At 42.3% G+C, this 16,097-nt stretch overlaps 1 protein-coding gene across 1 annotated transcript; it reads left to right on the top strand.

Annotated features, from left to right (window-relative positions):
* Window positions 1-1,027: 1,027 nt before the first annotated feature.
* On the top strand, window positions 1,028-14,673 carry LOC131697871 (uncharacterized). Its single transcript, XM_058989609.1, has 5 exons — window positions 1,028-1,411; window positions 5,252-10,329; window positions 10,542-10,681; window positions 10,951-11,057; window positions 11,546-14,673. Exons 1-2 carry the CDS (start codon window positions 1,028-1,030, stop codon window positions 6,158-6,160), a joined length of 1,293 nt encoding a protein of 430 aa, XP_058845592.1. The 3' UTR covers window positions 6,161-10,329; window positions 10,542-10,681; window positions 10,951-11,057; window positions 11,546-14,673.
* Window positions 14,674-16,097: the final 1,424 nt, after the last annotated feature.

A 16,097-nucleotide genomic window follows, 5' to 3' on the forward strand; every position in this document is an offset into this window, starting at 1 on the left:
GTGCATGATCACAATCAGCAAGCAGAATACCATGTGCATGATCACGATCTGCAAGCAGAATACCATGATCATAATCATAATCATGACCATGATCAGCAAGCAGAATACCATGTGCATGATCATGATCCGCAAGCAGAATACCATGTGCATGATCATGATCCGCAAGCAGAATACCATGTGCATGATCATGATCAGCAAGCAGAATACCATGTGCATGATCATGATCAGCAAGCAGAATACCATGTGCATGATCATGATCTGCAAGCAGAATACCATGTGCATGATCATGATCTGCAAGCAGAATACCATGTACATGATCATGATCTGCAAGCAGAATACCATGTGCATGATCATGATCAGCAAGCAGAATACCATGTGCATGATCATGATCTGCAAGCAGAATACCATGTGCATGATCATGATCTGCAAGCAGAATACCATGTGCATGATCATGATCACGATCTGCAAGCAGAATACCATGATCATAATCATAATCATGACCATGATCAGCAAGCAGAATACCATGTGCATGATCACGATCAGCAAGCAGAATACCATGATCATAATCATGATCCGCAAGCAGAATACCATGATCATAATCATGATCCGCAAGCAGAATACCATGATCATATTCATGATCATGATCCGCAAGCAGAATACCATGATCATAATCATGATCATGATCCGCAAGCAGAATATCATGATCATAATCATGATCATGATCAGCAAGCAAAATACCATGATCATTTTCATGATCATGATCCGCAAGCAGAATACCATGATCATAATCATGATCATGATCAGCAAGCAGAATACGATGATCATAATCATGACCATGATCAGCAAGCAGAATACCATGTGCATGATCATGATCTGCAAGCAGAATACCATGTGCATGATCATGATCACGATCTGTAAGCAGAATACCATGTGCATGATCATGTTCCGCAAGCAGAATACCATGTGCATGATCATGATCAGCAAGCAGAATACCATGTGCATGATCATGATCAGCAAGCAGAATACCATGTGCATGATCATGATCACGATCTGTAAGCAGAATAGCATGATCATAATCATAATCATGATCCGCAAGCAGAAGACCATGATCATGATCATGATCCGCAAGCAGAAGACCATGATCATAATCATGACCCGCAAGCAGAATACCATGATCATAATTATGATCCGCAAGCAGAAGACCATGATCATAATCATGATCCGCAAGCAGAAGACCATGATCATAATCATGATCCGCAAGCAGAAGACCATGATCATAATCATGATCCGCAAGCAGAAGACCATGATCATAATCATGATCCGCAAGCAGAAGACCATGATCATAATCATGATCCGCAAGCAGAAGACCATGATCATAATCATGATCCGCAAGCAGAAGACCATGGCGGAAGTGCATCTTAATTTTGGCACTGATCACCCTCCATATAATTCAGTGAAATAATATTAGCAACTGTTCTACTGAAGTAAGTGAATTAGAAACACATGTTATAAAATAATTTAAAGTTAAACTGTTATACACATAAGTATTATTGTTGAAAGAACATGTTACAGTTAAAAACGAAAGAAGTTCAGTACTAACTGACACTGTCAGAATATTGTAATAATTGTACTGTGTTTTAAAGAATATAAAACCAGCATAAATCATATTGCAGCAAATTATGAACAGGTTACAATGATCTGAACTAAGCAAACTGAACAAGTGTTAATGTTAGAAAAAAAGCTTGTCTATGTGCCTTTGTTATTAGTGCACATACACTCTTGGAAGCCGGTCAGACTACTGCGCGTGGAAGCGACTTTCTTTGGGAGAAAACTGATTTCATGCTGTGAATTTGGAGAAGTGCTTACAATGGGGTTTCATATTAATTAAAACACTAGCCTTGGCAAGTAAACAGGGTGTCTGAATCCTGCTTGTGCTGGTAAATTTTACAAACAGAGAGAGGTCAGGCATAGTCCAAGAATGGTACCAGTTAATATAAGGTTCATTTTAGTTTAAAATTTAAATGAAAATAACTGAACTGACCACTGTATGCTTATTCAAAGGCAGTCTTTGTCAAATACTTTGTTAACACACATTTGTATATAAAGTTAAAATGGCCCATTGCCAACACACTGAAAAGGTAACATAATATGCAGAGGGACATACAGTGCCTGTAGAAAGTCTACACCCCCTTTAAAAATGTTCACCTTTTGTTGCCTTATAGCCTGGAATTAAAATGCATTAAAATAGTTTTCCATGTGAAAAAAATATTCTAGAAATTTGTAGAAAATTAATTAAAAATAAAAACTGAAATAGCTTGGTTGGATAAGTGTCCACCAACCTTTTTCCAGCTTCTTCACTCGTCAAGATGGGCTCTGCTTCTGCCACAATGTGACCAGTCTGTTCGAGGCAATCGGAATCGCCTGTAACCAGAATGAGTGGCGCCTCTTCATTGACAGCTCATCCAGGAGCCTCAAAGCCGTGCTGCTCCATAATGGTAACAAGTACCCGTCTCTTCCCCTGGCTCACTCGGTGCACCTCAAAGAGGATTACAACAGCATCAAGACCTTGCTGGACGCCTTGAAGTATGATGAGTATGGCTGGGAGGTCATAGGAGACTTCAAAATGGTGGCATTCCTGATGGGCCTCCAAGGCGGTTTTACCAAGTTTCCCTGCTATCTTTGCCTTTGGGACAGCAGGGACACCAAGGTGCACTACCACAGGCGGGACTGGCCACAGCGGACCGAGTTCTCTGTGGGGAGGAACAACGTCAAGTGGGAGCCACTGGTGGGCCCCCGGAAGGTGCTGATGCCACCACTGCACATCAAATTGGGCCTTATGAAACAATTTGTCAGAGCTCTAGATAAGGAGTCGGCAGCCTTCAAGTACCTTCAAGACTTCTTCCCGAAGCTGTTTGAGGCAAAGGTCAAAGCCGGTGTCTTCGTCGGACCACAGATAAAGAAGATCCTGGAGTGCAATGAATTCCCCAAGAAGCTCACTAGTAAGGAGAAAGCGGCTTGGAACAGCTTTGTCGCAGTGGTTCCGGGCTTCCTGGGCAATCACAAGGCCGAAAACTATGTGGAGCTGGTTGAGACTCTGGTGAGGAGGAGCAAGGTGAGCGCTTCTACCAGGATATACTGGACTTTGAACGCCGCTACCAAGGACAGTATAACGAGAACATGATGGGAGACTACATTTGGGGGCTGATTCGTGAACGTGATTTACAGTATAATCGTAAATCTCGAAAAACTACTCACTTCTAAATCTTTTGTAGTCATTTTTGTATTACTTTAGTATAAATACATGTTAATTTGGATTCATATGTTGTTTTTTTCTGACTTTATGTGAACGAAAAGACACAAATTCGCCCGTTTTCTCATTGGAAATAAGTAAATTTCAAAATATCACTGTCCTGGTGTGGCGGAGTGTCCCGCCCCTATTTATTATTATTTGTATTTTTGTTTGCGGCGCGGGTAAAAGCGCTGCGTCTTTTATTATTATTTAAAAAACCCCGTGAGGATGCATGGCTGATCAGCTACTGATTATTTAAATAGCTGACAGTCATGCATCCTTACCAAACGCGTGCAGACTCTGGCCGAGGGATAATAAGATAATTAACAACTAGTTAATCCCTCGGCCAGAGTATATAAACCAGCAGCTCTCTGCACTCGGGGTTGGGGTGTTGGAGTAGAGAGTACGGGGAGCGGAGAGAAGAGAAGGAATAACATTTAAAAAACAATTGCTAATACGTGCTGGATTATCCAGCATGGCACTTACTTGTTTGTTTATTTATTCGTTTGGCCCTCGTGCCCTTTGGTTTGTATTTTGTTTAAATCTTTTGTTTGTTTATTATTAAATACGCTGAGTGTTTTTGCACTCGGTTTCACCCGCCCATCCACTGTTTTGGAGTCAGTTACTTCCTGGTCCGTGACGTCATCCACCACACCACTGCGAGCCAGACTGTCACATATGGTGTCCTGCGTGGGATAAACGCCTCCAGGAGCCGGACCAGGAATACAAAGGGCGTTTTTTTTATTTTTTTCGAAAATTGTTTTTTGTGGAAAAGTAAATTAAAAAAAAAAAAAAAAAAAAAAAATGGAAGGCTGGAACTGGAGAGACGGCTGCAGTGAGCTGGAGGATCTCCTCGGCAGGTTGGAGGACCAAGGTTGGTGCCTTGCCTGCGGGGTGTATGGGCACACGGTGGCTGTCTGCCCCTTCCAGGAAGAGGAGGAGGAACCAGCCCAAAGGAGGAAGGTGAGCAGAAGGAGGCAGAGAGGGGGAAAAGTGAGGAGGAAGCAGAGGGAGCCAAGGTGGTGCACCATGTGCATTGCTTATGGGCATGAGGACGAGGACTGCCCAGAGCAGGAGCCAGGGGAGGAGGAGCCCGAACGTCCTGCGCCTGAGTGGGAGGAGCCCGAACGTCCTGCACCTGAGTGGGAGGAGCCCGAACGTCCTGCGTCTGAGTGGGAGGAGCCCGAACGTCCTGCGCCTGAGTGGGAGGAGCCCGAACGTCCACAGCCCGAGTGGGAGGAGTCGGTGCGTCCACGGCCCAAGAGGGAGGAGTCGGTGCGTCCACGGCCCAAGAGGGAGGAGTCGGTGCGTCCACGGCCCAAGAGGGAGGAGTCGGTGCGTCCACGGCCCAAGAGGGAGGAGTCGGTGCGTCCACGGCCCGAGAGGGAGGAGTCGGTGCGTCCACGGCCCGAGAGGGAGGAGCCGGGGCGTCCTGTGTCCGGAGGGGAGGAGCTGAAGGCCCAAACCCCTATTTTTTTTTGGGAGGGACGAGGGCGTGAAGCTCAGGCTCCACAGCAGCCGCTGTTTTTGCTGCTGAAGGGAGCCCAGCGGAGACGCCCGCCACCAGCCCTAACCCCGCTGTCGGAGGAGCCGGCAGCACCACCAGCCCTAACCCCGCTGTCGGAGGAGCCGGCAGCGCCACCAGCTCTAACCCCGCTGGCGAAGGAGCCAGCAGTGCCACCGGAGGGAGATGAGCTGCTGTTCCCGCCGCCACCACCCGAGGGAGAGGAGCAGGAGCTGCCTCTGCCTCCACCACCACCACCACCCGAGGGAGAGGAGCAGGAGCTGCCTCTGCCTCCACCGCCACCACCCGAGGGAGAGGAGCAGGAGCTGCCTCTGCCTCCACCGCCACCACCCGAGGGAGAGGAGCAGGAGCTGCCTCTGCCTCCACCGCCACCACCCGAGGGAGAGGAGCAGGAGCTGCCTCTGCCTCCACCACCGCCACCACCCGAGGGAGAGGAGCAGGAGCTGCCTCTGCCTCCACCACCACCACCCGAGGGAGAGGAGCAGGAGCTGCCTCTGTCTCCACCACCACCACCCGAGGGAGAGGAGCAGGAGCTGCCTCTGCCTCCACCACCGCCACCACCCGAGGGAGAGGAGCAGGAGCTGCCTCTGCCTCCACCACCACCACCCGAGGGAGAGGAGCAGGAGCTGCCTCTGCCTCCACCGCCACCACCCGAGGGAGAGGAGCAGGAGCTGCCTCTGCCTCCACCACCCGAGGGAGAGGAGCAGGAGCTGCCACTGCCTCCACCGTCGCCTCCCGAGGGTCCGCTGCTGCTGCCGTCGCCTCCCGAGGGTCCGTTGCTGCTGCCGTCGCCTGGGGTCGCCAGGGATCCTGCTTTGCCTGGGGTCGCCAGGGATCCTGCTTCGCCTGGGGTCGTCGAGGGTCCGGCTTCACCTGGGGTCGCCAGGGATCCTGCTTCGCCTGGGGTCGCTACACGATGGCCGGAGCTCCATGAAAGGGAGCTGCCAGAAATGAAGAAAGGGGGGGAGGTCAGGAGACCAGCTCCCCCAGCCGCACTTTCGCGGCTGGAGATCATGTGGTCGGAGCCCCACGGAGGGGAACTGCCGGCCATGAAGAAGGGGGGAGAGGTCAGGAGACCAGCTCCCCCAGCCGCACTTTCGCGGCAGGATAGAGTGTGGCGGGAGCCCCGGAAGAGGGAGCTGCCGGCCACGAAGAATGGGGGGGTGCCAGAGATTCCACCATGGCCACCCCCCAGAAGTAACTTGCTTCCCCTCTTCCGGGACTTTAAGACTGAGGGGGGAGGTGGCCGTTGGGGCCATGTGTGCTGCGCACAAGGGGGGGCATGTGTGGCGGAGTGTCCCGCCCCTATTTATTATTATTTGTATTTTTGTTTGCGGCGCGGGTAAAAGTGCTGCGTCTTTTATTATTATTTAAAAAACCCCGTGAGGATGCATGGCTGATCAGCTACTGATTATTTAAATAGCTGACAGTCATGCATCCTTACCAAACGCGTGCAGACTCTGGCCGAGGGATAATAAGATAATTAACAACTAGTTAATCCCTCGGCCAGAGTATATAAACCAGCAGCTCTCTGCACTCGGGGTTGGGGTGTTGGAGTAGAGAGTACGGGGAGCAGAGAGAAGAGAAGGAATAACATTTAAAAAACAATTGCTAATACGTGCTGGATTATCCAGCATGGCACTTACTTGTTTGTTTATTTATTCGTTTGGCCCTCGTGCCCTTTGGTTTGTATTTTGTTTAAATCTTTTGTTTGTTTATTATTAAATACGCTGAGTGTTTTTGCACTCGGTTTCACCCGCCCATCCACTGTTTTGGAGTCAGTTACTTCCTGGTCCGTGACGTCATCCACCACACCACTGCGAGCCAGACTGTCACACCTGGTCACAAAAGCAAAGTTTGTGGGGAAAAATAGCCATTTTCTATACTTTTGAGGCATAAGCAATTAGGAAATAACACTTACTACCCAGGAACAAAAATTATGTTACATAGTGTTTAAGAAGTGGAAGGTGTATGGCACCACCAATACCCTGCCTAGATCAGGCCGTCCCTCCAAACTGGATAACCGAGCAAGAAGCAGACTGATCAGAGAGGCTACCAAGAGGTCAATGGCAACTTTGCAATAGCTACAGACTTTTATGGCCAAGACTGGTCAAAGTGTGCATGTGACAACAATATCCCAAGCACTCCATAAATCTGGCCTGTATTTTACTCAAGAAAAACCACATTGAATCATGTTTGAAGTATGCAAAAAACACTCAGGAGATTCTGTAGCCATGTGGAAAAAAGTTTTGTGGTCTGATGAAACTAAAATGGAACTTTTTGGCCTAAATTCAAAGCGTTATGTTTGGCACAAACCCAACACAGCGCATCACCCAAAGAACACCATCCCTACTGTGAAGCATGGTGGTGGCAGCATCATGTTATGAGGATGTTTCTCATCGACAGGGACTGGGGAACTTGTCAGGATAGAAGGGAAAATGAATTGAGCAAAGTACAGAAAAGTCCTTGAAGAAAACCTGCTGCCCTCTGCAAGAAAGCTGAAACTGGGACGGAAGTTCACCTTTTAGCATGACAACGACCCAGAGCACACAGCCAAAGCTACACTGGAGTGGCTAAGGAACAAAAAGGTAAATGTCCTTGAGCGGCCCAGTCAGAGCCCCGACCTAAATCCAATCGAAAATTTGTGGCATGACTTGAAGATTGCTGTCCATCAACGCTCCCCAAGGAACTTGACAGAGCTTGAACAGTTTTGTAAAGAAGAATGGTCAAATATTGCCAAATCTAGGTGTGCAAAGTTGGTAGAGACTTATCCCAACAGACTCACAGCTGTAATTGCTGCCAAAGGTGCTTCCACCAAGTATTAACTCAGGGGGGTGGAGACTTAACCAATTATGATCTTTCAGTTTTGTATTTTTAATATATAATCTTTTTCTCAATAAAAACTTTTTTCCCCTTAACAGTGTGGAGTATGGTGTGTAGATAAGTGGAAAAAATCCTCATTTAAATGCATGAAACTCTGAGGCACTGACACAACAAAATGTGAAAAAAGTTCAAGGGGGTGTAGACTTTCTATAGGCACTGTATATTTTTGACTCAGCTAAGTATAATCAAATAGAGCTTGTGTTACATATTAAAAACATCTCTTGTATATACACATATACTTGTATTATATTATAGCAAGGATTCTGTGAACTTTGGTCCACCTGACTTTTTAGAAAAAGGAGGAGTTGGAAAAAGAGAGCGATGAAATCATGTTCCAATTTTTTTTGGCAAGAAGTTATATCCAATCAGTTTTGAAAAAGGAGTTGACCAGATCCTTCTAGAATGTATCATTAAACTTAAAGATAAGAAATGTCAAGGCCGAGTGATGATTAGATTTACTTGGGACTTCTGATGTATTCAATGGAGGGAAAATCCTATAAAAACCTAGGCAAAACCCCAGTCAAGTATCGCGCGACTTGCTAACTACAAGTTGTGTAGTCCATGCTCTGAAGATCTCTGAAAAACTGATTGCTGTTTGGTCGTATTCACAAGTCTCTGCCTTTTGAAGACTGTTCTTATTTTTCAATGTATCCTACACTACTCTTCCATACACTGGAAGGTAAGCATATATTTGAATTTAATATCTCTTTTATATTGATGCATTGCTATAAGGTATAGAAATTATGTTTTAGCCTTGAGAGCGAGATAGATACACATATATAGAATGTTCTAGAATTTAGCAGTAGGTGTTTTTTAGCTTTATGCATTTAATAGCCTAAGAGCTAAATATATGATAACCATATTTGTATTATTGTATTGAAGTACTAATGCTGTTAAACCTGTAAAGCACTGTATCACCCAGATTGCTTTTTACTTGGGATTTATGGTGGTCCGCAAACCCAACCAATCCAATTTTTAAAGCATTTAATAAACCGAAAAGAGCACTACTACTGCTCTGATTTGTTAAAACTTCAAATTAAATGAGTCTGTGTGATTTTAAAAAGTCATCTGGATACGTTGCAAGCCCAGTGCATGAACGATCCACTTACAGGAGTCTGAAACATCTCTATGTCCTCCTGAACGTCTCCCCTGAGTTTAAGAGTGTACTCAGAGCATATATATAAATAGAAAAAGTACATTGCGAGAAAATTCAGATACTATCTTCACTCTCTAAGGAGTTAAAGCTGATTATTCATTTGACCTCTAGGAGAGGTCAGAGGTCATGGGCAAGGACAATTTTTGATAGAGCATATATAGGTTGCTGTATGTGTTCAATAGTAACCAGGGAGTGGTTAACATGTAGAAAACAGAAAGTACTGATTAGAGGAGAAACCTCAAAATGGAGCGAGGTAACTAGTGGTGTACCACAGGGATCAGTATTAGGTCCTCTCCTATTCCTAATCTACATTAATGATTTAGATTCTGGTACAGTAAGCAAACTTGTTAAATTTGCAGATGACACAAAAATAGGAGGAGTGGCAAACACTGTTGCAGCAGCAAAGAAGGTCATTCAAAATGATCTAGACAGCATTCAGAACGGGCAGACACATGGCAAATGACATTTAATAGAGAAAAGGTGTAAGGTACTGCATGCAGGCAATAAAAATGTGCATTATAAATATCATATGGGAGATACTGAAATTGAAGAAGGAATCTATGAAAAGGACCTAGGAGTTTATGTTGACTCAGAAATGTCTTTATCTAGACAATGTGGGGAAGCTATAAAAAGCCAACAAGATGCTCGGATATATTGTGAAAAGTGTTGAATTTAAATCAAGGGAAGTAATGTTAAAACTTTACAATGCATTAGTAAGAACTCATATAGAATATACTGTTCAGTTCTGGTCACCTCGTTACAAAAAGGATATTGCTGCTCTAGAAAGAGCATGTCATATGCAGACAGGCTAAAAGAATTGAATCTATTCAGTCTTGAACAAAGAAGACTACGTGGTGATCTGATTCAAGCATTCAAAGTCCTAAAAGGTATAGACAATGTCGACCCAGGGGACTTTTTTGACCTGAAAAAAAGAAACAAGGACCAGGGGTCACAAATGGAGATTAGATAAAGGAGCATTCAGAACAGAAAATAGGAGGCACTTTTTTACACAGAGAATTGTGAGGGTCTGGAACCAACTCCCCAGTAATGTTGTTGAAGCTGACACCCTGGGATCCTTCAAGAAGCTGCTGGATGAGAATCTGTGATCAATAAGCTGCTAACAACCAAATGAGCAAGATGGGCTGAATGGCCTCCTCTCGTTTGTAAACTTTCTTATGTTCTTCCCTACTCTCAACATATTTCTTCACTGGCACACACTTACCGTTTCTTTTTGAGCAATATTTATCGAATTAAACCTATTAAACTGCTGGACTATGGCCCTCCACAATCAGGACTGGAGATCACTGGTTTACGGTGTAAATGCATATGTAACACATGCAATAAAAATGAAGCATGTTAAAAATACATTTGTGTTTGTTTGTTGTAGTGTCAAGAGGTGGTCATGGAGAAGTGCTAAAGATGTGAAAAAGATATCCCTCTGTAATGCCTTTCAGAACACATTGAAAACTGTGGAAGGTAATCCATTTTTCTGGTGTGTTTGTACATTTAATTTTGCTCAATTATTTTTACAACATAGTGGTTGACTTGTATCTGTGGTGTTTTGACATTCAAATGTTTTTTTAACTTTTAAAAACAACCAAAAAACAGACCTACAGTGGTAGAGTAAGGCATGTATGTCTTTGTTATTATTATTTATTATTATTTATTTGTTAACTGTATTCACACAGCCTGAGGACACTGATTTGGAAGATGATGTCGTTATGGAGATATCTGAAGAGACTCAACTATCTATGTCCTCACATGACAACACATCCCATATTCAAAATTATTACAACAAGCACCATGCTTCCTGTAGTGGACTGTACAGGTATGTAATGTTTTCAATGTGGAGTACTCATAAGTAATTGTCATTTTTATGTAATTAAAATTTTTTTAACATTTTTTAACATTAATATTGAGTACGATGTTTGGTTCCGTGACACTGATTTCTGTTGTGACATACTTTTTTTATGCACAACACAATGTCTCACATTGATGTAATTTAAAAAGACTATCAAAGGACTATTACTGCAGAAGCTTCCAATGCCATCAGTGTTACAGTGGGTTGAATTTCTTTTTTTTTTTGTTGTTTCTTAGAGACTCTGTGGACGTTGCCAGTGAAGACAGTGTGTTTAGTGATTCTGAAGAGCAGCTAATAGAGCTCTAGAGTAATCTCTAAAGGAAAGCTCGCATGCAGCTGTTAAGTAAGTGTTACAAGCCTTATTCATTTGTTTTTTCCCCAATTAGAAAAACCATAAGTCTTGAGGAACAGATGTATTCATACAACTAAATGAATATTTGCTCAGTGACTGTATTTTAAATGTATGTTTAGAATTAATTCATTTAAATAACTTTTTGTCATAGAATTCTTTGTCATGATATTTATGAACACCACAATCTTCTGTGAATGTAACATTGTTACACAATGAACACCGCCCATGGGAAAGTAAGCCGTTTGTGTTGTGCCAGATTATGGGATGGCAGAGGTTGGATTGTATCTTTAGTAATAGCTATGTTTGATGTGTATTCATATGAAACATCACACTCGTTCTCCAATTGACCATCCACATGCAAAAATGTAGCAATGTTAATACTCCCCCTCTCTTGATTTTAAGAAACCTCTCTAATGTATGTGATGTGATTTATTGATTGTTACTTAATTCCTTGAATTTCATCTTTTCCTATATTTTAGTGTGGAAGATATCCTACAATCTCTGAGAGTTGGAATCAATGAGGAAGAAGTCATTCGCTTCAACTTAAACAGAAGAAATGTGTGGGATGGTGCTGTAAGAGCCATGAAGAGGCCAAACTTTTCAACCAACAAAAGAGTAGATGTGAAAGGAGCAGTGGATTTGGGAGGGCCGGAGTGTTTCTGACTAGTGCTGCAACACATAAGAAACAGCCCTATGTTTGATGGCCCAGAAAATCAACATACTCTCTCATGCCATGCAGAGTGTAAGTGTATAAATCAATTTCATTTTATGTGCTGAAAAACTTATACAAATCCTGTAGTAGATATGGTGTGCCAAATGTTCACAGTATTTATTCTTGAAAAGAAAACAGAAAGACGTGTGATGACATTAGATACAATTGTTCCTCTGGAGCCACGCATGATGCAAAGCAAATGTAATTAACCGACACTATTTCTGAAAATTAACTTTGAGAAGCTTTTTTCAGAAGCTGCTTTGGTAGAATGTTGTTTGCATGACAGAAACAAATATACTATACATAACAAATGCAATTACATGTACATGCAGTTATTAACTACCATTTCGATTGAAATCACGGGCATTATGTTACCCCATTGCCAACTATAACATGCAGTCCTTCAAAATACATTTGCTTCATAAGTAATATTTTAATTTTTTCTTTCTGGTAGCTTTGAACAACAACAGCTATTTCTATGCAGGACAGTTGATTGCTATGAGCACAGTACATGGAGGACCATCTCCACATTTCTTTGCCTCAGTTTTGTTCCAGGCAGTAGCGTTTGGTCCAGACAACATGCATGCTGCAATCGAGTATATAGCAGACCCTGATATTAAATGTCAGCTGTCAGAGGTAGGAAAGTGTAGCACATGTAGACAATTGGATAGTGAAGGAACGTACCAGGTTTTTTATTTTTGAAGCCTTGTTTTTAAACAACAAACAGACACATTGCACTTTCATATTCATGAATCAGTAATTGTTGCATTTCATTTCCACACAGCTTAGCTTCCGAGATGTATTTAGCTGATGAAAACCATTTTGATAGGCTTTTATTTTTAATCTGTATGTATCTGGGAATATAATACACTGGAAATGAAATGCAGTAATTGAGTTTTGATTGATAGTTAAGTCAATGTTTGTTTTTGTTGTTTGTGTCTGTATGGAATTTGCATCTGCGCCCCAAAATATTTGTATTTAAGCTGTTGGCTGGTCAAGGAGCACCCCAACGCCTTTTTTAAACAAAAACCGTAATGTTTCAAAGTGGATTACTTGAAGCATTGCTTAAACTTGAAAAAGGTTTTAATGAAATCATGTGTAGACTCTCATTCTTGCCTAGCTTCTCAGAATGCATCTCATTATTTGTCCTCTTCTGTTTCATTCCTTTTTTAGTGGATGTTTGCATCTATTTAAAACATGTATATTGATCTTGTTATGCAAGTTAAATTGTACTAAACCCAGAAACATAAATTAACAGGTTATATTTAGAGAAAATAAATATTGGATGTCAGGACTGAAGAGGATTTGTTGTGGATGCTGACCCTTGGATTTATATTTTGCTTCAATATGCATGCATGATGTCTTTATCTCAATTTTAAGATTAAGTCAGACAATAAAAAGGACATGGAGGTGGCAGTTATGAGCACTGTAAACCTCCTGAGCCTGGCTGGGTGTCGGAAAAACATCACACTTCATAATAAAAATGATGTAGTGCAAGACGTGAGCGACTGGTATGTTCTTCAGCGAACAAGAACACCGTTTGAAAGGTATGCTTTTTACAAAACATCTAATATTACAAGAACACCGTTTGAAAGGTATGCTTTTTACAAAACATCTAATATTACAAGAACACTGTTTGAAAGGTATATATATATATATACACACTAATATATTAATTTGTTCCAAGAAAGAACATTTTACTTTTCCCCCTTATTAATAAACACTAGATGCATTTCTGTAAAGTCTGTTTCAGCTGAGAATTAAAACACAAATATATAAGCTGTATTCACTTTTCATTTAACACTACTTAAATCAACATGGCAAAATACTGGGGGGCTCCCAAGTGGCGTAGTAGGTGAAGGCACTCTCCCTGGAGTGCGAGGTGCACCACGATAGGCCTCATCTCCATTCCTGCCTACACTATTGCCTGATTTGACCTGGATTTCCCAGTGCGGCTCACAATTGGCCAAGTTCCACCAGGGTTGGGACGGGTCAAAGTCAGCCGGGATTTTGTTGGAGGACCGCACAAGTGCGACTCCTTGTGGCCTCTCGGGCACCTGCAGGTTTGTGGCATCAGCATTCCATGAGCTGTGTATCAACTTTCTCTCCGAGCTGAATAGAAATTGACCTTTACCAAACTGGGTTTAAAAAAAAAAAAAAAAAGAGTAATAATTTTTATTATAAAAACTATTATTTTCACGTTAACACTTGCAGATGTGATCAGAGGACAACCCTTGCTAAAACCCGAGTGCACTGTACAATTCATGTTTGAAACATTCAGCTTTTTCAGGATATTGCCAATGAAAAGGAGCAGTTTGTTTGGTATGTAAAGGTCTTAAAACCTACATTTAGGCATTTCTGTTGTTTGCTACTGTAGCAGTGCGGTAGAAAGCCCTGCTGTTTAAATGTATTATTTCTTTATTTTTAGAACGGTGTAACCCCCCTCTGCAGGTTATTGTTTTGTATTTGTTTTATGATTTATTATTGTATTTGTATATGACGGCGACGCGCCACGGGTTCTGTTATTTACAAATTTTACGGCGTAGCCAAATGTTTATTTTTGTTTCATACTGTTTGGTAGTGTGGATGGGAAGCCCCATCTACTATTAAAAAAATCTCATGCAGAAGGTGGTCATCTCCCAAATTAATTAAATGATTTATTTGGTGCTAGTATTTCCACATTTCATTATCCTACTTCATGAAAACTCAATGCCGTCTTTCTTCTGTTATTAGAAATAGACTGTGACCAATTATTATTTTTAGGGCCCGTGGCTCAAAAGTTCAACCCGCGGATGGGCTGTGTATTTCATTAAACAAAAACCTCAAGAAACTGTAAAAGATTGTTTATTTTTATATACCCAATTAACCTAAATCACAGCTTGGATAAGGAGATCATACAAGGAACACACTCGAGATCTGGTGTGTTTTTTTTTTTTTTTTTTTAAATTTCGGCATCAATGTAATGTACTATCCTTTATGGATTAGTGGGATTTATTTCAATGATAAGACTACAGAACTCCTACAAATCTAATATTAATATACTTGTTCTAAATTCATCACAGCTACTCAACTAATGCTGTAAATTTATTTCAAACAATCTAATTTCACGTATCTATCAAATATGATAATTTCAAATGTGCATTAGTTATAAAAAAACAGCACTAATTATACAGAATCAATTATAAGTTTATTTCTTAACAGACCCCCTTATCCAGGGTGACTTATCATTTTCACATAATTACCCATTTATACAGTTGGGTTTTTACTGGAGCAATCTATGTAAAGTACCTTGCTCAAGGGTACAGCAGCAGTGTCCCCCACCTGGGATTGAACCCACAACCCTCTGGTCCAGAGCCCTAACCACTACTCCACACTGCTGCCCTATACCACCCAAATTCTTATATACAACTGTAAAAGATTAGAAGATCACTGTATAAATATACTATACAAGAATTATAAAATACACTACAAAAGACCTATTAAAACACTACTAAAGAAATCTTATTAGAAAATGTACTACAATAACCTTTTCAAAATATCACACTGGGACCCTCTTCTTCAGCACCCGTTCCTCTGACAGTCCAAGCCCGCCGCAGTCCTTACCATGACCTCCACCTACCACCCAAACTACGTCTTCGAAGAACCTGGAAAGGAGAGGAGTAAAGAAGATGGCCGTTAGGGAAACAAACGTAAACTCAGGCAAGTAGAATTATCACCTACACACAAGAGCTCTGGTCACTTCCCCTTGGACTGTTTCAACGCCGTGTATCTCCTTTCTCTCACCACTGCTCCTGGAACCCCAACATGGCACTCTGCAGACCGGCGCTGGACCCAGACCCTCTGCGTTGACCGCTAAGGGTCTCTGGACCTTGAACCTTGGGACAACGGTAAGTAGAACACTGGCATACCTCGAGTGTGTCCTGGCAGGACTGCATGAAGATCGCTCAGCGCAGGGAAGTGCAAAGTACAACAAGGCTTCAAAATACAGAGCACATAAATATTAAAAAGTAAAAACAGTTCTGGAAATGATTAAGGCACAATAAACTATTTCTACTTCCACCCTCAGACCCTTGGCCATCTCACAGTGCCACACCCTTGCCTTCTGGAGAGTGTGGCAATCCAATGGAGTGACGACTAGATACACACAGTAACTGTTGTCCACAGTAATACAAATATATTTGTTTGTAATCCACAAATGGTGTCTTCACCAGTCAAGCCAGTTACACAGTGGCAGGAGTACAAAAAAAGGTAACAAACAACATTCAAACCAAATATTCCTGTCCAGTCCCTCTACAAACAAGTCCCAGTAAAAACCATAA

The sequence above is a fragment of the Acipenser ruthenus genome, chromosome 16, assembly GCF_902713425.1.
Source record: "Acipenser ruthenus chromosome 16, fAciRut3.2 maternal haplotype, whole genome shotgun sequence".
NCBI lineage: Eukaryota > Metazoa > Chordata > Actinopteri > Acipenseriformes > Acipenseridae > Acipenser > Acipenser ruthenus.

Coding starts and splice junctions, on each gene's coding strand:
- LOC131697871 (XM_058989609.1), top strand. CDS start 1,028: ATGTGCATGATCATGATCACGATCTGTAAGCAGAATAGCATGATCATA. Junction 1,412..5,251: donor AGCAGAAGACCATGGCGGAA/GTGCATCTTAAT, acceptor GAGGGAGAGGAG/CAGGAGCTGCCTCTGCCTCC.